The sequence below is a fragment of the Camellia sinensis genome, chromosome 9, assembly GCF_055761805.1.
Source record: "Camellia sinensis isolate YWXY chromosome 9, ASM5576180v1, whole genome shotgun sequence".
In the NCBI taxonomy this organism is placed as follows: Eukaryota; Viridiplantae; Streptophyta; class Magnoliopsida; order Ericales; family Theaceae; genus Camellia; species Camellia sinensis.
In genome coordinates, this window is record NC_138969.1 from 46,160,771 (window position 1) to 46,184,456 (window position 23,686).

At 34.9% G+C, this 23,686-nt stretch overlaps 2 protein-coding genes and 1 non-coding gene across 4 annotated transcripts; 1 reads left to right on the forward strand and 2 right to left on the reverse strand.

Moving 5' to 3' along the window:
• Positions 1-1,368: 1,368 nt before the first annotated feature.
• On the reverse strand, positions 1,369-1,441 carry TRNAV-UAC (transfer RNA valine (anticodon UAC)). Its single transcript has one exon. It is a non-coding gene; the product is annotated as a tRNA-Val (tRNA).
• Positions 1,442-3,120: 1,679 nt separating this feature from the next.
• LOC114287007 (tetraspanin-19) lies at positions 3,121-6,883 on the forward strand. 2 transcript variants are annotated; one of them, XM_028230246.2, is made up of 6 exons: positions 3,121-3,480; positions 4,280-4,379; positions 4,831-4,911; positions 5,011-5,115; positions 6,022-6,213; positions 6,504-6,883. In XM_028230246.2, the coding sequence occupies exons 1-6, from the start codon at positions 3,305-3,307 to the stop codon at positions 6,513-6,515; spliced, it is 666 nt and encodes a 221-aa protein (XP_028086047.2). In that variant the 5' UTR covers positions 3,121-3,304; the 3' UTR covers positions 6,516-6,883. The 2 variants fall into 2 exon arrangements, with proteins under 2 accessions (XP_028086047.2, XP_028086050.2); XM_028230249.2 differs by having other exon boundaries at positions 3,204-4,181.
• Positions 6,884-7,526: 643 nt separating this feature from the next.
• LOC114287006 (sphingolipid delta(4)-desaturase DES1-like) lies at positions 7,527-14,275 on the reverse strand. The gene is made up of 2 exons (XM_028230245.2): positions 14,013-14,275; positions 7,527-8,520 (listed from the first exon to the last, which is right to left on the reverse strand). Exons 1-2 carry the CDS (start codon positions 14,160-14,162, stop codon positions 7,687-7,689), a joined length of 984 nt encoding a protein of 327 aa, XP_028086046.2. The 5' UTR covers positions 14,163-14,275; the 3' UTR covers positions 7,527-7,686.
• Positions 14,276-23,686: the final 9,411 nt, after the last annotated feature.

Sequence of the window (23,686 nt, forward strand, 5' to 3'; positions counted from 1 at the left end):
TCACATTTTTCTCTTTGTGAGGGTTTATATTTATCTAACTTCAATCATATTAAAAAATCTAAAATTAAATTAAAATAGTAAATAAAAAGATTAAATAACATTAAAAAAAAAAAAACCATTGAACTAACTATAACAATCATATTAAAAAAAAAGAGCCATTGAACAAATTACAATCACATCACATTTTTCCCATAATAAAATAAATAAATGAAAAAAAATAACTATTAAACTAACTACAATCACATTAAAAAAAAAGAATCATTCAACTAATTATAATCACATTTTTCCCTTTGTGAGAGTTTATACTTATCTAACTTCAATCTTATTAAAAAATCAAATTATAATTTTTTATTCGCTAGACAAATCACAAATATTTTTATGCGCTATCAACTACAATATTAAAACAGTAAACAAAAGAAAAATCAAGAAGGAGAAAACAAAAAGAAGACTTACTGTTTGCATACGTGGTCACTGAAGTTGAAAGTGTAGAAGTAAGAAGTCAAGAAGGAGAAAACAAAAATGAGACTCACTATTTGCAATAGGTATGTGAAAAGTTAAAAAGAGCGTGTGCATTGGAAAAGTTAAAAAGTCTTGGAAGAATTTAATAAGTGCTAAGTTTTTTTTTGTAAAAAAAAAAATCAAAAAAATCAAGAAATTAAGATTCAGATATTGGAACTCCCACAAAACTTATGGGTTAGAGATAGATATAAATAAATAGATAGATATAGATATAGATATAGATGTTTATATTTGTTTTAATTTTTTTTTAATATACAAATGATTTGTTTTGAAAAAGGTACTGCAGTAATTATGAGAGAAGTCAAAAAGTCTTGTGGGTTGAGAGAAGTTAATAAATACTGAGGTTAATTTTTAAAAAAACAAAAAAACAAAAAATTAGAAAATTAAGATTGACATATTGAAACTCTCACAGGTCTTGGGGTTAAAAACCCCATTTTGCTTAATATATAGTATAGATTTGTGAATAGTTAATGAAAAAATTTAAATCCTGATGTCCGCTTTACAATAACTCTCATATTATTATTGAGCTCGGCACACCAATTGGGATCTTTTAAAATTGATCAACTAAAAATTGGTGGAATAAGAAACAAAAATATATATAAGGATGCAAAAACAATTTAAACCAGAAATGATGATTAAAAAATATGATAATATTTTTCAAATTTCTTCTCAAATTGCTCAATCAAATACAACATTAGTAAGTGTATGCATCCACTTTAGAATGTACTGTCACATTTTTATCAAAAGTGCATTAAACATATGCTTATATTTTTAAATCCGAAATCACTTGGGAGAATTATTGAAAACGAATAAACAATACATTTTGTGAAAAAAAGAAAAGATAAAAAATGTTGCTGCCCAGGATCGAACTGGGGACCTTTAGTGTGTAAGACTAACGTGATAACCACTACACCACAGCAACCCACGTTTAATAATTCTCCTAGTTTATTTATATCTAGTGCATTCTTTAGAGCAATCAACCAATAGCATTGGTTCTCTAGCCGTCTTCAACCTCTTGCGGATGTGGATTCCCTCCACACCTTAATCCAAACTGGAGGGCGCTGTTTAAATTTGTGAGATTCATTGCGGCTCTCATTTCAATTATTTGAACCATTCATTTTGTCAGACTCTTCGTATATATCAATCATAAAGAAAAGTGGGTCAATTCGATGATCGTAACCTATCCAATTTATCGTGTTTATAACCAAAATATGATGGTTTATTTTTAAAAATAGAGTTGTCGTGTGTTTTTTTGATAACGAACGCAACAAATTGAATAAATTACGATTATTAGATCGACTTAATTTTTTGTGTGATTGATATAAAGTGCTTGACAAAATGAACAACTCAAATTATCAAAACAAAAACCATGATAAATTTCACGAGTCCAAACAGTGTCCTCTAATTCAGATTAGAATATTGATGGGATTTCAGGTCCGTACGTAAACATAGCACTTTAGGGTTAAGGGACAAATAATTGGAACTAAATTGCTTATTGACTTCACACACCTAACATAAGAATTTATGTAGACGAATCCAAATAATTGGAAGAACACCTTCTTCACAAGCTAAATTGAGTTGAGCTCCAATTCTTCTCTTATATCATAAGATCCAATCCAAGTAAAGTTAACATCATCTTTTACTTGGCCTTTCTGATTTGTTGCAACCTTAGGACAAACATGATGAGGTGTTCACATATTATTTGTCAGGACAGAAACTTCAAAAATGTACCAAACCCATAATGAGCAAAAACAGACAACATACCACAGTTTCTCGGAAATTTCCCGCCTCTCACCTCATTTGCCCAATCAATCATTCTCTTCTAGATATTCCAAACATTGGCTCCACAATTTACATATATATGGTTGGTGATTTTCGTACTACTTATTGAATTTGGATCCTCGGTTGTGCATTGTTTGTAGTGTATTTTGTAGTATTTTAAAATGACAACATTTTGAAACGAAATATCTATAAAAAAACAAAAACAAAAACAAAAACAAAACAAAACTTGTCCCTTTTCTCTTTTTCTCTCCTTCAAAACCACATCGTTTTGAAGTATTACAAAATACATTATAAGTAATGTATTACAGATGATTCAGATTCCTACTAAAGATATCTAACATATTAAAAAGGGTAAATCACACTAACCTCTTTTGCGATTTAAAGAAAATAGATTGAGCTCTACAAGTTTAATATAACTACATTGAGCTCTCTTAAGATTTTAATTTACATAACACTTAACTCACTTTTCATAAGTAATTCATTAATCATATGGATGAAAAACTAATCTCTTTCACACTGCAATATATATTTTATCTTATTTTTAATGTGCCTTCATATCATCCGCATTAGTTTCAGTTATTTTTGGGTTGGTTTGGGAATATGTTATTTTAGCAACTTTTTAACTTTTTGGTTAAAATATGAGATGAAAAAAGTTAGTATGTTTGGGATATTTTTTGACTTTTTACGAAAAAATGTGCAACAAAAAGTAGAGAATAAATGAAATTTTAGATTTTTTGGTATAATTCTGACTTTTTAGCTGTTTTAGTGATTTTTTTTTATATTTTACCTATATTTTAATCTTACTTAAAAAAAGATCTATATGTCAATCTTATAAGTTTTATCTATTTACCCCAAAATATATATATATATATATATATATACAAAATTTCTCTCTTTTTCACGTTTGAGTAATGTACAAAGTTCATTTATATCATGGTATTGCTTGAGTGAGTGAGAGCTGAGAGAGCAAGAAGAGTGTAAACAAAACAATAGTTGCTCTACAATGGCAAGAATTGTGAAGAGTTGCTTGCAATTGTTGCTGAAACTTGTGAACTCAACCCTAGGTATAGTTGGGATTTCAATGATTTTATACAGTATTTGGATGGTAAGGGTTTGGCAACGAGACTTGGATGACTCATCATCATCTTCTCTTCATTACAACCACTTTTCTCTTCCATGGTATTACCTCTTTTTCATTCCACTGTTTTTTCTTTTTTAAGTTTTACATCTGCTTCTTATTCCATGGTAAACTAGTAGCTTGTGTCGTTAGCGTCCTTGTGGTGATTGTTTTAAGTCACATAAACAGCGTCTCCAGAAATAAGGACATGACTTTGTACATTTTTTCCTCACCAGATTTTGCTTTAGCGGGAGTTTTGTACAATAAGTAATTTTTTTAGATAAATCTTAGTAAGAAAGTCAATCTGTAAGTAAGATGTGTTACGATCCCACATTAGGTAGATATAGGCTTGGTCATGTGAATATAAGCTTCTTAGATACCCTCCATTTACAAGTTGGTTTTCAAGGATGAGTTTAACTAAAAGGAGTTTGTTTTATTTGTATAGAATGGAATTAGACAGGTTGTGGTTTTGTCTTTTAGCGGGAGTATCGTGCACTAGTGGAAATGAGATGTTCTGAGATGTTCATTGACAGTAGGATGTGTTATGATCCCAAATCAGTTAACAATAGGTTCGGTCATATACATAAGTGTTTTTGGACACCCACCGTTACAAGTAAAATTTTCGAGAGTGTTCTACCTAAGGGGTTTGTATCATTTGTATGAGATGAGATGACTTTGCAGTTTGAATCACAAAAAGGATGACCTAGAGCTAGAGGTGTAAGATACTTGCTAACGCATGGAATACTGATAGTTTAACAATAAGGTTGGTGGTGTTATATACGTTTCTTTAATTGTTAGAAATCATTTGTTAAGTTTTGATATTCAGTGATCCATTTGGGTTGTATGCAAAAAAAATTGCAGGTCAATTCATGCATTTCTTGGGATTGGAATAGCCATGTGTGCTATAGCATGCCTTGGCCACATTGCTGCAGATACTGCAAATGCATGTTGCCTTTCTTGTGTATCCTCTTTTGTATTCAATTTTTGTATTTTTTTTTTTCTTCAATCCAAGGGGTTTGAAATATATTTTTTAAGCTGTGGTTTTTTGAGTTGAAAAGACAAATAAGCCGAAAACTAGAAAAGATACTTAAGCATGAAATTTAAAAAAAAAAAAAAAAAAAAAAATTGTTAAAATAAATTGCAAATAGATTGCAGCCATGTCAAGTTCATCAGATTAAGCATGAATTGCAAGCGATACTATATCATTTTTTCATTCCAATCTGTTCAAAATGATGAATTCATTAAAAACAAAAAAAAACACTCAAATCACATTCCCATTATCCTATGAGATTCCTACCATCCAAATTAACCCTAAGCATATGCAATAGAATAAGCTATGAATTTTCAAGATATGTTTGTATCCTTTGGTTGATGTGTTTTGAGTATGTTAAACCTTAATTTGGGAAACAAAGTACATGGTTATGATATTTGTGCTTCTCCTGGTGGAGACTGCATTCATGGCAGACATATTCCTAAACTCTGATTGGGAGAAGGTATGTGATGTTCTCTTCCCCAAAACTCTCTCTCTCTCTCTCTCTCTCTCTCTCATGTCTTCAACTTTCTAACAGCATTTATATTTCTTACACAATCAGGACTTGCCTGAAGATCCAACAGGAAGGTTTGATGATTTCATTGACTTTGTCAAGTCTAATTTTGACACTTGCAAATGGATGGCCTTGCTCACTGTCTTAGCTCAGGTATTCTCTCTCTTAATTTCATTAGATTGTGTGACACTGTTACAAAAATCAAACTCATGAGATATCATGTAGACTATATTTGAATTATAAATTTAAAAAGAAAAAGAGAAAAAGTGAGCGGAATATGAATGAAATATAATTACATTTCACTCGTCTTTTTTCTTTTTCTTTTCAAATCCATAATCCAAACATAGCCTTAAATGAAAGTGATTCAATTGTTGGGATTTTCTGAACTTTCAGTTTATTATTTACTTGCGAGTTCGGATTTTTAAGGGAAGTCTCAGTGCATGAAGCTATAGATACAAGTCGTCTTACTTTATATATGGACAGACGGTTCCTTTGTTTAAACCTGTGAGGCCTAAGAAAGTACAAACGCTCGTCCATGTTCATGTCTGCACATCAAATTAATTGGAGAAACTTTTGTATGTTGAGAGGATACCACGTGGCACTGTCAAGTGGTACCTTTCACCAATCACAAATGCACATGTCCCATATTGTCTCCCAAACGCCCAATATAAATGTAATGGATCCTACTGTCAAATCCAATCACAATATAATAAAATACCACGTGGCATCTACCTCTTGGCACCCAAAAATTCCTCAATTAATTGGCATTTTATCTAGTTCAAAGGATTGCACTATTTGGTTTCATTTTCAAATCCATCTTTTGAAAAAAGAAAACGAAATTTTTTTTTTGAAAAAAAAAAACTCATTTTCACGTGTTCTCTTTTTTTGGGGCAAAAATATCTTTTGGTATTTATTTTGGTCAAACTAGTTTCTATTTTTTCAACCCAAAAAAAAAAAAAAAATCAAAAAACAGATTTTCAAAACCAAATCAATGTGTTCCTAAATCCTAAGTAAGAGATGGAGAAGAGATCAAACTTTCAAATGTGTTCTCATCTGCAGGGATGTTCAATCCTAGTGGCCACTGTTCTAAGAACCCTTGATGAGAAAGATAAGAGAAGAAACTATGACAATGATGATGGTGATTACAGTACTGTACCTGGGCTTCCATTTCTGAACCATCCTATGCCGGTGCAGCCACTTCCTTATACTGTTGCCGACTTGCCTTTTCCCTCCAAGACTGAGACTTGGAAGGTATAACGATTTACATTTCTCAAGAAGTTATATATAAACACATAGCAAGGTCATCAATAATTCTCCAGAAACAAAACCAATCACAAAAAAATACACAAAATAAACCACAGAGAATACAGTGTAGCAATGTGAGTGAGTGGAACAGTCTCCAGTGACGAACCCCACCATCTATTATTTTTTGTGATTGTTTCTGTGCTTGGTTTTGTGTCTATAGAATTATTAGCTTTGACATTTGGTATCCATTCATGTAACTCATGGCCAGAGCATATCTAATTTTTTTTCTTTTTCAGATGAACAAGTGAACCAAATTGCACCTAGTTTTCCATTACATGTGGCTGAAGAACACAAGCAAATGAAGTTTCCATTTGATGCCAGCAATCGAAAATCTCCCAAGTAAACATCCAAAAAGTTATAGATGGAGTGGAGATGCACATGATGGTGTAATTGATGTTAGAAGCTTTGAAGTGGAAATAGTATAAGCACTAAATGTTGTAGGTCTCCTCTCCTTTAGCTAGGTATTGATGAGAGTGTATCTTTGGACAATCTTGGTTATTATTTGTTTGTAAAGGACTTATTTTATGGATCTCTGCTTTAAATTAGAAAGTACACAAAATACACAGTTGTGTGGACCGCTTAGGCTACACAGTTGTGTGGACCCCATTTCATGCAAGCGTTATGTACAGTTTTCTGTGGTAAGTTTTTCTGCACCTAAGTTTTTGGTCTCATCTGGGAAAAGAACACAAACTCTTGTCACTTCTTAACTCATTAAATTGAGTCACCATAGTAACACAACTGGGAATTCAGAAATAATTAGAACCGGCCGCAGTTGTACACCAGACATATGGAGGTTGAAATAATGTACAAAACCTGAATTTGACAGATTATTTGCAAAAAGAGACTGCCATCAGACATCGACGTTTTCAAGCTTAGTAGTTAGTAGCATGACCTTTTACCATTCCACTACACAATATTCCCCCTCACAAAATTTTCAGACATACTCTAGGAAAATTTTCCATGCAAAAAAGTTCTATGCCAAGGATCTCCTAATTGAGTCAATATTAGGTAGTCAACTTTTGCATGCCAAAATTGGTTTACCAGAAGAAAATTTTAGGGCTTCAAAACAAAACACAGCATTTTGTATGGAGTACAACTGTTTTCTAAAACTATCATCCTATGGTAAAATATACAGGCATACATATGAACAGAGAAAACATTCTTATATTACCAAGACTGAGGGATCATCAATAAACCACATAAAACATGCTTATATAACCATTCTAGGTCATCCAATAATAGATTTGAAAGAAAAAATGTAGAGAAGAATGGTTAAAAAATGAAATTAACCCCTCAAAACATTCCCTTCAAAATGATACAAACAATATAATTAAAAAACCAAAAAAGTAGTATGTTACACTGATTCTTGGAAGACGAAGAGTTTAAAGAACAAAAAAAAAAGGTTAACAATAAGAGTACCTATTCAGACTTCTTAGCAGTCTTTATTGATAGCTTTCTTTTCTTCCTGCTGAAGGGCCCAACAGTCCGATCCATGACATACATGTAAATGACTTGGCTCCAAGATTTATATGAGTCAAAAGCTTCATAATACTCCGGTGCAATCTCCTTCACCTTGTGAAGCTTGCACCCCGCAATCCTAGGGAAATCATGGTGCTCATTGTGGTAACCTACGCTCCACGTCATAAGATTCAACGGGCCATAGTAAGAATACGTCTCTTGGTCCTTGTTGAATACATAGTGTTCTGAGATGAAATGACCAGCCATTGGGTGCATACCACCCCCAACAAACGTGGAAAGGATCAAATATGCAAAAGATTTCCAACCCCAAAAATAAACGATGGTTGCATCAAGGGTCACTTGGACAATCAAATTAACAAACTCCCACATACCAGGGGGTTTAGGTTTGATAAACAGAGGTCGGAGAGCATAGAAGAAAAGTTGGAGGATGACCCATATGGATTTCGTGACGACATTTGTCACAAGATGAGCTTCAGTGAGGGTTGGAATGTCCATGTCAACGCCATCCACTCCTTGGAAGCGATGGTGCTCAAGGTGGTACTTTTGGAAGGTGACAGACATGGGCACACCAACGGGGAGATTAGCGAAAATGCCAAGCCAGCGGTTATACACTGGAGTAGAGAAGGCTAGATTGTGACTGAGCTCGTGAATGGCTAAGAAGAGGTTATGGTTGAGAAAAGAGCCAAAAAAATAGGCTATTGTCAATATCTTCAACCAACCAGCATTGTGGAGGAAAGTAGCAGTCCATAGCTGAAGCAAAACTGCCACAGTAATCTGCAATACCACAATTTTGAGGATATCAATAAAAAATAATACCCACTAGAATCAAGAATCAAGATGACTGTTAAATTTCATGTATAGAATTGGTGGAACATTTTTATACCTATATTTATCATTTAAACATTATGGAGCACAAATAGATGGCGCGAATTATGCACAAACAACTAAATATGATGAGGATTCCAAGCAAAGACTAGAGATGATTTCCATGATTTTGAGTTTACAAACAATTAAACACCAATAGCAACACTTCAATAGAAAAAATCTATAGAGATGAATTCCAATTGAAGTCTAGCTGTGTGGTTTTTCATATAGACCAGTTGGCTTTTACTTTTACAACAGTTGGAAAAAGAATAAACTACTTTTTAATCTTTGCTTTGCTGTCTAAATTATTTTGGTAAAATCAATCACCTCCTGCAGGTTCAGCACCTTTTGGTAGTAAATTCCAAAACACAATTATGATTAACACACCATTCTGGAACCAAAATGGAAATTACGACGACACAGAGATCTTTTTGTGTTGAAGAATTGCAGAATTCCAGTAAGTTTTAACACTTACGAGTAAGATTCAATGCTTTACTTGTTACCATGTGGAGTAGAAGGATGTGTTTAGGCAGTTTTGTCATACCTTTTAAGGGTTTTATAAAGCCTACAAATGAGCCTTATTTGTTTAAAAGGGAAGTATCCCTAGCAGACAAATAAAGTGAGAAAATAATTGGAAGAGCTTCTTCCTCACCTCTCTCTCTTCTTTGTTATAGTTCTTTTCTCGCTCCCACTCATCTTCTTATCTTGGTTTTACTCTCTTCATTGATCTCCCTGCCTATCTTCTCTCCACATTCTCCATCTACTTCAATATTCTGTTTCTCTTTATTCTTTTACCATCTCTATCGCGATTCTGAAGGCATGAAAAATAATAATAATAATACTAATAAAAATAAAAATAAAATAAAATAAATCAGAACATTTGTTTGACAAAAATCTCATGAGGTCCTAGTTACATCACACGCTGATGGCTGATTGGTTTCTCTTATCCAAAGTCCAAGCATACCACAAGCATAATATTTATTCTCTAAAAATTGTAGTTCTATCTATACTATCATATAAAGCACACAACTCACCTGGTATGAATAATTTGTCACGCAATTATGATTCTCAAAAACCCCTAATATTTGCCCAAATTTTTATGTTTCCTAGCAGTTACTATAAGGACCAAAAAATAAAATCACCAAACCAATAACTACTATCCCCCACACATGACCCTCTCTCTCCACTCTTGCCCACGGTTTCTTTAAAATTAGGCTTATAACTCTTGAGGTTATGGATTCGAACCATAGTCACTTTGTACAAATAATGCCAAAAATTATATCCATATCAAATATATCCAGCCAGACCCCCATCCAATGTGGACTAAATTGTGCATATCCAGGGATGGAAAGTTGAGTTGAAAGCCACATCTAAGGTCCTGTTTGTTTACTGAATATAAAGGCGGGATATAGGTGTGGGACTGCATATAATATGAGGTGGGTCCCACATATTTTTTTGTCTCTCTATATCTCATGTTTGGTTGCTCCAAACATAAGAAGTCCAAATAGTATATGATGTAAAAAGGGATCTGCAATACCACCCCCCATGGTATTATATATCCCCACCGTCGAAAATAACTCATCCTTCATCCAGAGGTAACAAATAATCACTCTCTTCTTATCCTATCCTATATCCTATCTTAACCAAACATAATATAAGTGACCTCATAGTATAAATAATTCATCTTATATCCTACAACATAGTATATTCCATCTTTATCTTTATGTATTACATATCCTCCTAAAACCTTTATATGATTATATCCAATCCGGACAATTAAACGAGGCCTAAGATCATGAACAAACCACATACCTAAATTAGCTCAATGTATGCATCTTGCAACTTTCTTCTTTTTTTTTTTTGGGTAGTAAAGTTGAATATAGAAATTAATTGTTTGAAATTAGAACATAACTTTACAGAAGATTACAAAAGAAAAGGAGCCATATAGTTAAAGGCGAATTACACTAACAATTTCTATAGTTTGGGACTCGTGTCATTTTGATCCCTGACTTTTCAATTGTAACACATTTGACCCTAAATTTTAAATCTTATTCCAAATGAGGACAATTGAAAATACCATTGCTCAATTTCAAAGGCAAAGTCGTCAATTTGATAAAATATAAACTAATTTGACAAAAATAAATGTCAAAAAAATATTTTTGAATTTTTAAAAATTATTTCTACCTACCAAAGATAAAATTAATTGATAAATCTTTTACACATTTATTTATTTACTAAATTAATTTTTATTATGTGTTTGGATGATGATCATGTAATGGGTGATTGTTTTTATTTTCATTAAATTAGTTTCTATTTTTTCAAAAGTCAAATACGGCGACAACTTTAATATCATTATTAAACCAATCCATTAAATTAAAAAATCCAAAACTAAAAACATTTTATATATTAAATATATTAATTACACATTAAAAACTTAATAATCACCCATTACATAATCATTATCTAAACACATAATAAAAATTAATTTGGTAAAAATAAATAAATAAATAAATGTATAAAAAAATTATCAATTTTACATAATTTTATCTTTGGTGGTAGAAATAATTTTAAAAAATTTAAAAATATTTTTTTGACATTTATTTTTATCAAATTAGTTTATATTTTATCAAATTATATTCAATTGTCCTTATTTGAAACAATATTTAAAATTCAGTGTCAAATGTGTTACAATTAAAAAGTCAAATCAAAGTGACACGGGTCCAAAACAATAGGGACTGTAATTTGCCCTATAGGCTATATTTAAGTTTCCAACTTGGATTTACTAAAATCAAGAAGAAAAAAAATTCATAAAACCCACCAAATAAAGCAAAATCCTTTTTTGGAAACTTCAATATTAAACAATGTTGTGAAAAGGGAATGAATTTCCAGAAACATAATTGACATGATACACACCCATGATATCCAAACATAGTAATACAATTCTAATTAGGGATGGCAATGGGGTTAATGGGGTGAATATTAATTCCCCATCCCCATCCCCATTCCCCTATAATAAATTTTCCCCATTCTCCATTCCCCATGGGTACCACCCTTCCCATTTCTTAATGGGTTTGGATTTTCTCCAACCCACTTTAATCCCCATTTTTATTTTATTTTTATTTTTTATATTTAATGTTAACAACCACTTTTTTTTTTTTTTTTTTTTTAAGTTCACAACAAAAACTAAATATACGTTTAATCTTTTTTCTTTCTTTTTTAATATATTTAATGTTAACAACTTTTTTTTTTTAAGGTTCACAACAAAAGCTAAATATACCTTTAATCTTTTTTCTTTCTTTTTTAATATATTTAATATTAACAACTTTTCTTTTTTTCTTCTTTTTTTTTTTTTTTTTTTTTAAGGTTTTAGCTAAATATACCTTCAATCTTTTTTCTTTCTTTTTAATATATTTAATGTTAACAACTTATTTTTTTATTTTATTTTATTTTTATTTTTTTTTAAGGTTCACAACAAAAGCTAAATATACATTCAATCTTATTTTATTTTATTTGGTTCAACAACAAAATTAAATACACATTAATTAATTAATTAAAAAGTTTGTTTTATAATAGTCAAATATATAATTTTGAGACAATCAAATAAGTTTTAGTAATTGAAAAAAAAAATGTGGAAGAACGTGGAAGATTAAAAAAAAATTACAACCATCTCTCTCTCTCTCACTCTCATTCTCACTCTCTCCCCTACATGTTATAAGAACCTGTTTACAATGTTATAAGAGCCTGTTTGAAGAAATAAAATGTAAAAGAACCTGTCTGAAGAAAGTGTTATAAGACCCATATTAAATTGCATCAGGGCATAAACTAGGAATTGTTTGTTGATCTCTTAGCCACGGACATTTTAGACATTAAACCATCTTTCTCTTAGCAAATTTGAACCATTCATTTTAATTTATTCAAAATCTAATTATGCCTTTTAACAAATCTGAACCACTCATTTTAAGATATCTATGCCTTACCACACCCAATCCATCCTCCATCTTCTTCCTTTAGTCCCCCACGAATTTTGTTGTTTGTTACTTTTAAAAAACAATAAATGTTTTTTCAATTAAATTTTTACTAATTTCACAACACCATCACCACTATTCTCACCTTCACTATCACACTACCATCACCATAGCCACTACCATCATCACTGCCGCCATCACCCCACCACTATGTCACAATCTCTACTTTCACCTTCGTTCCATCACCACCACCACCAAATATAAAAAAAATATATTTTTAATTTTTTTTATAAAAAATATTTTTCATTAAAAAATATTTTCTATCTAAATAAATGAAGCATAACATTGGGAAACAAGCTGATTTCAGTTAAATCTGTTCATAACTAAGAAAAATTCTTTTATTTTTAAAAAAATTATTTAGTAAGACTTTGTATTCCCTTTTTGTTTTTTCAGCAAATAAATCTTTGTACCCATGCTTTATAACCAATCACGACTCATGCTTGTTTCGATTCTTTACAATTTTCTTATTTTCAAATACATTCATATATATACATACATATATATATATATATATATATATATGTTGTATAAATTGTGTGATAACATAAAACAAATAGATTCATACTCGTTAATTGAAATTTCAGAACAAGCAAATCATTCTGAAAATTACAATACATAACAAAATAAAATAACATAGAAAAGCAAATCGAAACCTGCACTAGACAGTGTCCTTAATTTTTTTAAATAAATTTAAAAAATTCTAGATATGTCTAAAATTTGACAAGAATAATGTGACAATGTTAATTAATGTGTATTTGATTTTATTGTTGAGCCAAATAAAATAAAATAAGATTGAATGTATATTTAGCTTTGGTTGTGAATCCTTATAAAAAAAATAAATAAATAAAATAAAAAAGGTTGTGAACCTTAAAAAAAAAAAAAATTAAAAAAATCAAAAGAAAAAAGATTGAATGGATACTTAGCTTTGGTTGTGAATCTTAAAAATTAAAAAAAAAATGGTTGTGAACCTTAAAAATAATAATAAAAAAATATTTGATGTATATTTAGTTTTGATTGTGGATTTTTTTTTTTTTTTTAAAAAGTTGGTTGTGAACCTGAATAAATAAATAAATAAATAAGATTGAATGTATATTTAATTTTGGTTGTGAATTCACTTGCCCTGCCCAATGGATAAAAAAAAAAAACTATGTATTTGGATTGAGTCTCATGGACACCCACAGCTAGGTTATCCATTGTCGTCACTAATTCTAATGCACATTAATACATACAAATCTATTCACAATCGCTGAAGAAGAACTGAAAAACAGTAGATTTGCAACAGATCTAATTAAACCCGGATAAGAAATAGAGCAATTTAAAGGAAAAATACACAAAATATAAGTATTTGAATATATATATATATATATATATGTATACCTTGAGAAATGCCCAAGGATCGGGACCAAAGAGGTCTTTGATTTGAGGGTACTGAGAGAGGATCTGTCTTCTACGAGAAGCGTGAGGCTCGTCCGTGTATGCCCAGAAGAAGTCTGTCGCCATTACTCCACCTCTCTCATCCACTCCCATCTCTCTCTCTCTCTCTCCCCTCTTTTCTCTCTCTCTCTCTCCCTCTGGTTTTACAGCTAGGACATGATTGGAATCAAAAATATTTCTACCTTTCGTCTGTGCACGTGACCATGCACGTTACCTCCTTAATTCTGTGATTAGGAATGATAGTGCATCAATTGATGATGTGGTATAATTTAAAATTTTTTTGATATTTATAATGTAATTAATGAGTGCAATTAATAATAATATCATAACTACTGTTAGTAAACTAGTTAGTACATTAATTGGTGCATGCAGCAGCACTGTAAGAAAAATTAAAAAGAGTCTATCAAATTGATTGAATCGAACCAAATTAATTATATTTTGTCAAATTTTTAATATGAATTTGTTTGTGTGATTTTTAAAATTAACTTTTTAAAATTTTTGATTCGGTGCTGGTTTAAGTACCTCGTACACCGAATTAAACCAAAATTGTTTGAAAGTTTCGCATATTAAACATAATATATATTAAGGGCTGGTTTGGCATGTTTGAAAAAAGTCAAAAAGTTACAATCCTATTTAAGTCACATAATCTTATTTAAGTCACATCACATCTCTAACACATCACTTCAAACCCAATCTAAACCCAACCCATATTTCATAAAAAGTCAAAAAGTATACTTATTTAGATCATATCAAATAACCCCTAAATATATAATGAAGTTGATTTAGTATAAAGTTCAGTTGATTCACTTAAGTATTTATTTTTTCTTAAATATTTCAGGTTTGATAATAAGTATTGGCAATGTGATAAGTTGTTAGTTTGCCATTTATATGTGTTTGAATCAAGTTTTGCTACTATTATATCTGTATAGCTATATCAAATGTTTATGTCGTTTTTAATTTTTTGTTTTAACTCTACTTGATAGACTTATGATTTAATCTTTTGGGATGATGATTTTAAATTTTGGTTTTGCTTTGGTATTAAGACTTTAGTTTTTAGATTATATTTTGTTTCTAATTCTACTTCAGTAAAAACTTAAACACTTACACTATGTTTGGATTGAGTTATTTGGAGAGAAAATAAAAGAAATTGAGAGATATGTATTTCTCTTACTTGTTTGGATAACCTAAGTGAAGAGAAATGGGAAGAAATTGAGAGAAATAGAGAGAAACTCATTTCTCTTATAAGTTTCATTTTCAATCTTCCCAAAAGTGGAGAGATTGGGAGAGAAAAGAAACCCTTATTTTCATAATACCAATTTTGTCCCTCTAAAAATAAAAGAAATAAAATGATTGAAAATATAAAAAGGTTATTTTGATAATATAACATAAAATAATTTCTTTTCTTTTCTTTTCTCTTCTCTTCTCTTAATGAAACCTAATCAAATAAGAATGAGAGAAATCACAATCATTTCTTTTCTTTTATTGCTTCCTTATCCAAACAAAAAGGAGAGAAATCACAATCATTTCTTTTCTTTTCTTTTATAACTTAAGTAATCATTTCTTTTCATAGTATTAGCATTTATTAATTCTTTTGTTTGTATTTTTGTGAATGGGTTGGATTTAATATTGAAGTAATGTACAAATGACTAATTCAATATTTTTATATAAATTATTTATTATACTACAAATTTAAAAAGTAACTCAAATTTGAAAGGTCATAAACTGAAAACTGCACCAAGTCAAACTGTTTGAATTGATGCGGTTTAGTAAAAAATTTGATCTGTATCGGTTCTCAATATAATAGAACCAACATTATCGCTTCAATGTAAAATTTCACCTAAACACCGATCGTCTCAAACCGATTACATTCCTACGGGACAGGTTTAGTCCCGGCTCTGACATATCATATCAGTGCAAGACAAATCGGATAGGTTAAATGTTGAAACTTAACAAATGAGAATACTAATGAAAATTTAAAATAATTAATAAAAGTTAAAAGATGTAAAATAAAAAATAAAGGAATAAAAAAAATGTTAAGTCTAATAGTTTGATATTTTAATTTAATTATATTAAAAGAATTGAATGACTCATCCCTGTCTTATTTCCTCATCGAGCTTGGAACAAGAACAAGGCAGGTTAGAATGGAGCATGGAAAGAAAAATCCATCCTCATCTCACTTTCTTATCAAAGCAGGGTGAGGTGGGAGATGTGAGGGTAGGGCGGAAAAAATTTGTCATCCCTATCCATAATTTCCAATTAATAAATTATGATCTTCAATTTGAATCAAATTTTATTTATTATAATTGATGATGTTGCTGATCCTCGAAGGGCGAGTCGGACTGACCCACGCTTCCTACACAGTTCCCCAGTCACTAAGCTCACTAGAGTACCTGCAAAAGTGTCCAACGAGGAACGGGAGTCCCCCCAGCGGACCCTCCGACGACTAAATTAGAAGAGAGAGGGATAGATGATGTGTAGAGAGAGAATAAGAGTAGAAAACTCAACCTTTTGTGTGTCTTGGAAGCCTCCTTATATCCTTTGTTAATCATTTCCTTGTCCACTCCGACCTGTCATGTTGGCTGAAAGTCTATGCTTTAGTTTGCCTTGTTCATAGTGAGGCTACCCGTTCCGACGTGAAGGGGTTGTTGTATTTAATGTTGTAGGAGTCTCATTAATGGCTGATGTGTGGTGCAATAACTCTATAGAATCTTTGTCTGCTTACATGGCTAGTTCTCCTCTTGACAAGTGTTTAGATGCCATTAGTTCCTGGTGCAACATTGGGTTTTCAAAGGTGTTGGGTTTTAGTGCTTGAACCATGAATTAGGCTCTAAGCGGTGAGCCAAAAGCTTCTGTGGGCCCATCGATGTCAGTAGTCTCCCATTCCCAAGTGCAGCTTCAGTCCAATGAAAGGAATAAAAAGAAAGACGGGGAGTATGTGGGGCCACGTGAGAGGACCGACCGAGAGAGGCCGACCGCGAAAGGGGAGACTGAGCGAGAAGACCGACCGAGAGGAGGGCCAACCACGAAAAGGGAGACCAAGCGAGAAAGACCGACTGAGAGGAGGGCCGACCGCAAAAGGAGAGACTAAGCGAAAAGATCGACCGAGAAGAGGGCCGACCACGAAAGGGAAGAGCGAGCGAGTAGACTAACCGAGAAGAGGGTCGACAGCTGAAGGGGGGCTGGGCAAGAGGTGGTGGCGGTGCGTAGGGCTCGATGAGCGGTGGGCACGTGATGATGTGAAATGGAATAAACAGGAAAGGGGAAAAGGGTAGTAAATCATGGTGGTATACGTGGCGTGATCCAATGATGAGGGAGGTGATGCGTTAACAGAAAGCGAAGGGTTAGGACTAGGACAGAACGTGGAAAAAGGCGAGGGTGGAAACTTTCGAAATTTTCAAACTGGCAAAATTTAATCTTGACCCTTGGAATATAGGCAAACCGTGGGCATTTGGAGTTATTCGTTTTACATACATTTTTGCGAGAAACCGACACATCCCAAAGTTAAGCTCATTTGTTTCGTGTGACACGCCCCTCCAACACTTTACGAACTTCCTCACACTGGCGGCCGAAACAATACATAGAAACGTAGAAGAGATGGCTCGAGATGAAGCGCCAGCTATGAGGCTAGAGGCATTGGGTGAAGACGATACGGTGGAGTTGGCGGAGCAATATAGGATAGAGAGGCGGAATGAGAGAGGGGCGGAGCAAGCGGCGCGACCTCGTCTGTCTACCTTGATCGTGGCTGCAAGGCCGATTAGCCAAGTGGAACCTGACCACTGGTACACCAAGGCCAACAAGTCGACATTTACGGCAGAGGAGTTGGAGGAGATACATAGGAAGTACCAGATTCCAGCAAAGATAGAGCTGAAGTTGCCCACGTCTAAGGAGAGGGCGTCAGATGCACGTCTGATGGAATTTACGCTGTACGAGGAGGCATTGTGGGGGGATCTGAGGCTGCTGCTTTCACAAATAGTGGTGGACATACTGAACCGATTGGAGGTGGCGCTAAGGTAACTGATGCCCAACGCATAGAAAATACTACTAGCCTGCGCGATCGCATGGCCACAGGCGACCGGGGGAGCAGTGATGACAGTGGAGGAATTCTTTTCTTGCTACAAGGCCTCCGGTCAATAAGAAACATGGGTGACCTTGCAGGCGGTGGCGGACAGAAGATTAGTGGCAGGCTTACCATCATCGGTGAAGGGGTGGAGACCGAGGTGGTTCTATGTATCAGTAAATGGTGAGAGGGGGGCGCGCACAACATGAAAAGTGCCCACGAAGTCGGTGGAGCCGAGGCTGGAGGTAGAGGCCGAGAATAGGGTGAAACGGGTGAAAGAGTGGAGGGAGAAGGAGGGAGTGAAGTAGGATAACTTGATCCGGCCTTCGACCTTGTTCGCCTTGAGTCTGGGGCCGCAGCCGACCGAGGAAGATCCTGCATTGAAGGAGTTGGAGGTGAGGAGAAAGGTATAAGAAGCAGAAGAGCGGAAGACATTAGCCAGGGTTGACAAGTATAAGGAATCGCAGTTAGGCCCTGCGCCTAAACTGGTCATAAGGGAGTGAGTCTGATCACGTTCCAAGCCTTTAGGAGATAAAGATCTAACTGATTTTGCACCATTGCCGCCTCCAGTGGATTCGCTGAAAGAGAGGGGCAAACAGGAGATGGATGCGGTGTTGAAGAAGAAGAAGAAGAAAAAGAGGGCGGCTGCAGAGGAGAGTGAGAGGGGTCCTATTTTGAAGAAAACGAAAGAGGTGAGGATAAAGGAAACCCCAGAAGTAGAAGTGGGTGAGACGAGGGTGGGGGGGAAGAAGCCATGAGGCCAAATGTCCAAGTGATGATGAGCGCAATGGAACCAAAGCAAGTGGCAGTAGGCAAGAGATTAGGACCGCAATCACTCAAGATGGTTTATGTGGCAAAAATGTTCCCAAGTTCTGGGGAAGGGAAAAGAGGGGTGAGCAAATTAGAGATGGGTGCTGCGTTGAAGACCGCCATATACCACATGCGCGTGATGGCCAGTCAATCGGCAGAAGAAGGGGAGGAAGCCAAGGTCACCGCCAACCGTCTCGTGGGGGTAGTGGAGGATGCGGCCGTGCGGTCGATGGCGCGATTTACAGAGGCCGACCTCCTAAGAGGGTTCTGCTCAGCGCAAATGGAGGCAACGACCTTGGCAGCTACCCTACTGAATAAGGCAGCACGTGCGAAAGGTGGAGGCAGAGCCGCTAAAGACCCAGCTGGAAGGAATGAGATCGCAATTGCAAAACCTAAGGGTTGAGATGACGAGTTGGAGGAAAGCCGCACACAGTGCATGTGCAAAGGGCCTGGAGTATGTGCAAAAGGCTAAAAACATGGAGGTATTAGCGGTGGTGTAGAGCTACTTGGCAGAACGTGCTGCCGCCGAGCTCGCCGTAACCAAATTAGAGCAAGAAATGGTGCGCCATAAGGCGGTATCGCTGGTGTTTGAGTTGGAGGACGAGTGGAGGAAGGTAGGTGAATGTGACAACCCTCATCTATGATTAGCGTTAAATCGTGATTTAGCATGATAAGTAATTGATTAAAATGAAATCCTAAATTGATTACATGAGTGTGTTGTTTAGATTGCATTTCTATCTATTCGAAGTAGAAAAATATGTTCGTGTTTTGAATTCAAATTGTGAATTGAAAGCCTTAACGGCAACTGATTCAAAAATTGACTGGTGTTATATGCTAATTAGGAATTATAGGATTTTATGGTAGGTTTAATTGAAATTTGATTTAGAATGATTAAATTAGAATAAATAATGCTAATTAATTGAGCCTAAGTTATTTACATTCTTGCCATTGAGTGGGCTCCCTCAAAATCATTGTTTGGTTCCTATTCCATATATGTTTGACACACCTTTAACCTTCATCTTCTTGCACAGAACGAGAGAGAGAGAGGAGAGTAGGAGAAAAAATTGAATTCAACAAGAGATTTGCTTGAAATTTAGAGGAAATTGAAGAAACTTTGAAGACTTGTTCACCTAGCTCAAGAATTTAGCACCTAAAGCCCAATTAAACATCTAAGGTAAGAAGTCAAGTCCTTAGTCTTGAATTTAAGTTGAATCATTTTTTAAATCAAGTGAATTGAATTATGAGATATGAGCTTAAGAAGTATAAATTCATGCATGCATGCCCATATCATGGAGTTTTGAAGATGTTTTCATGAAAATTCTCATATGCATGTTCATATTATAGTTGTAATCTAGGAATTCATCATGCTTTTGGGAAGAATGGCTCATATGATCATGGGTTAGAAATTATGAATTTAAATAAACACATGCATGGTATAATTACACCATGTTCTTCCTTTTTAAGTTGAAATCGTGTTTAATTGGCACGCTTTTGGGCTTTGATTTTATGAAATGATCTTCAAAACATGTTGTGTTATGAGTTTCCAAGCATTTTCCAGAGAATTGGCCCAAAAGGATGAGTTTTGGCATATTAAATCCATGGTTTGAGCTTTGGGAGCAAATCTGGAAAACCCAGAATGTAGCTTCCTCGCTCGAGCGAGGGATTCCACGCTCGAACGACCACCTTTGTTTTCAGACTTTTGCTCAAGCGACAGAATGCTGGCTCGAGCGTAAATTGCAAGCTCTCAGGTTTTTGGGTGTGCAAATGCACGCTCGAGCGACGAGACCTATGCTCAAGCAAAGAACTGTGTCTCACGCTCGAGCAAGAATCGAGCGAGCATCGAGCGAAGAATTTCAGCAAGTACTTTCCATATTTTTGCAGATCGCTCGAGCGAGGGAGTCTATACTCGAGTGACCTTTCTCATTCGGAAAGCTCGCTCGCTCGAGCGAGACCCCTGCTTTCAGCAAGTTTTGAACAATGTTTTTAAGTATATTTTTGCATCCCCATTCCATCGTAGGCATTCCTAGGCCATGTTTAAGGCATCATAATGAGAATAATGTTATAGAACCACACCAAATCAAGATAGGGGCCAAGTTATTAATCCCGAGTGTGTAATTTAGTGTGCGTTCGTTCTGTAACTATGTAGGTTTGGCACCCAAGGACGCTGATTAGCCTGTCTATAGCCCAGAAATCTGTGAGTAACAATGTTGTAAAGCTATGTTCAATTACAATTATTTTCTGAATGATTAACTGTATTGCCTGCTGAAATGATATTGTTTACTGAATGAATGTTTGTCTTATTTTACGAACTGTACTCGTAGCATCCATAGCAATTGACTGTTACTGCTACTGCTACTGCTACTGTTACTGTTACTGCTACTATTACAGAGATCTCTGTCAGTTCCAATGTTTGGAACTACTACTGTTTACTGTTTTGATGGCCATCAACTGACTGTTCGGTCTATTAAGACCTACTGTACTGTTCTGCTATTGAATGTACCACGTATGACTGCTATGATTCCTAAATGACTGATATGACTTGAAATATGAGTCACTAATTGAATAACTGCTTTACTAATGCAAATGACTGTTTCAATAACTGAAAAGACATTCATTCTTAACCTCTTTACACATATGTTATTCACTAGGCTTTAGTTCACTATTTATATATATGTATGTAGGTGGCCAGGCACCGGACCAAAGCTAGAAGCGTGGAATTAAGCTCATGTTTTGTCAAGCCAACCATTGTGTTTCACTTCAAGGTTCCGAGTCTACTCGAGCCAAGGCTGTTCTTGGGGTGTTCCTGATTCACCATTTTTGTTTCTGTTAATGTAATGAATGTTTAAGACTTGACTGTACATTAATGTTGAAGGGAATAGGTCCCAAACTTGTATGCTATGTGTATCTGAGATGTATATATATATATATATGGTTATGAATGTGGTTTTGTCCATGGAAATCTTTTCCCATTCAGGTTTTCACAATTCATTGGACATCTTTTTATTACTAATTGGCTTCCGTCAGCCCCTTTATACTGTATTATTGGCATTACTGTTAAGCAGGCCTTTGGTAATCACGGATTACTGGCCGGTTACGATGCTAAACCCTTAGGGGCGGGTTTGGGTCGTGACAGTGAAGTCCAAGAAGCCTGTACCACCGCCAAGGAAAGGTTGGAAGAGGCCCTTGCTAACAATGAAGATCTGCGTGACCAAGCAATTAAAGGTAATGAATAAGAAGAAGGGCAGATTGCAGAGTTAGAGAAGTCATTGGCGGAAGAAAGGGCGAAAATGGCCTCTAAGATGGCAGCATACCCCGATTTATGTGTGGCGGCCGTGGAGCAATTTAAGGGGTCCGTCGAATTCCAAATGACCATTGATGCGGCGGTCGCTAGGAGCTTAGCTAAGGAGGGGGAAGGGGGTGCTGGGCCGTCGGGAGTGGCCGCTGGAAGTAGGAGCTAAGAAGAAGTGATCCAAAGCTTTCAGCAGTCAAACTTCTACAAGCACGAGATGAGCTAGTACTAGGACAACAGTTGGATGAGCTTCAAGTATAAGGCGCAAGAGTTGTTCCCAGATGTGGACTTCAATCTAGTGAAAGTAGGAGAAGACGAGGTTGCCCAAACTCCCTTGGACGAAAGGGTAGAAGAGGAAGATCTCGTGTTAAGCGAGGGGGATTAAGGGCTGGGTGTTCTTCTTGCTTAAATATAATTTCTGTAAAGAAGTGTAAATTTTTTTTTTTTGAAGTAAATGTAATTTCTGTAATGAATTGTATAAAAGTGCAAGTTTGTTAATAAAATTACGAGTTCTGTTATTGTTATTGTTATTGTTGTTGTTGTTTTTTTTTTTTTTTTTTTTTTTCTTTTTTGAATGGTAAAGTTCAAGTGGTAAAAATGGATGACTAAAATGGACAAGTAAAGTTTGTGAATGTGAAATGGTAGAGTTCAAATGGTAAAAATGGGCAAGTAAAATTTGTGAATGTGAAACTGGGCAAGTAACCTAACTTGCATAAATGGTAAAAACTAGGCAAGCATGAACTAAGATTGAAACCAGTCTGGCTAAGACTAAATATGACTAACTGTAACTGCATGCTTTGTCTGGATGAGACTAGTGTTGACTCAGTCTGGCCGAGCTCTTCATGCTCAGTCTAGCCGAGGTTGGGAGGGCTCAGTCGGGCTGAGGCTTGGGTTAACTCAGTCTGGCTGAGCTCTTCATGCTCAGTTTGGCTAAGGCTGTGAGGGCTCAGTCGGGCTGAGGCTTTGGTTAACTCAGTTTGGATGAGCTCTTCATGTTCAGTCTGACTAAGACTTTATCTAAATCTTGTAATTGAAACACAACACAAATAAATGGAGATGTGAAATTGTTGTCATTAAGGCATAATCTGTCAATCACAAATTTACATCGTGTATGGAAAGGGCAAAAATGAACAAGTGCGCAGATCGGCAAAAGAGAACAAACAACAATTGAATGATAGAAAAACAAGGGACGCCATTACTAGAAATAACGCTTCAAGTGCTCGGCATTCCATGAATGGAGGAGGTCCCTGCCTTCCATATCTTGGAGCCAGTAAGTCCTCGGGCGGGGTCTGCTCTTGACAATATAAGGTTCTTCCCACTTGGCTGCTAGCTTGCCCTTGGTAGGATTTTTAGTGGCAAGGGTTGCTTTGCGCAAGACTAGGTCCCTCACTGCAAACTCTTGAGGTCAAACTTTGCGGTTATAATGTGTTCTCATTTTCTGCTGATATGACGCCCATCTAA

Bases quoted from the DNA above. Each gene is read 5' to 3' on its own strand.
- LOC114287007 (XM_028230246.2), top strand. From the start codon at position 3,305: ATGGCAAGAATTGTGAAGAGTTGCTTGCAATTGTTGCTGAAACTTGTG. The intron at 4,380-4,830 runs GTATCCTCTTTT...TGGGAAACAAAG, and splicing joins ATGCATGTTGCCTTTCTTGT to TACATGGTTATGATATTTGT. The intron at 4,912-5,010 runs GTATGTGATGTT...TTACACAATCAG, and splicing joins TAAACTCTGATTGGGAGAAG to GACTTGCCTGAAGATCCAAC.
- LOC114287006 (XM_028230245.2), bottom strand. From the start codon at position 14,162: ATGGGAGTGGATGAGAGAGGTGGAGTAATGGCGACAGACTTCTTCTGG. The intron at 8,521-14,012 runs GTATACATATAT...GTGGTATTGCAG, and splicing joins ATCCTTGGGCATTTCTCAAG to ATTACTGTGGCAGTTTTGCT.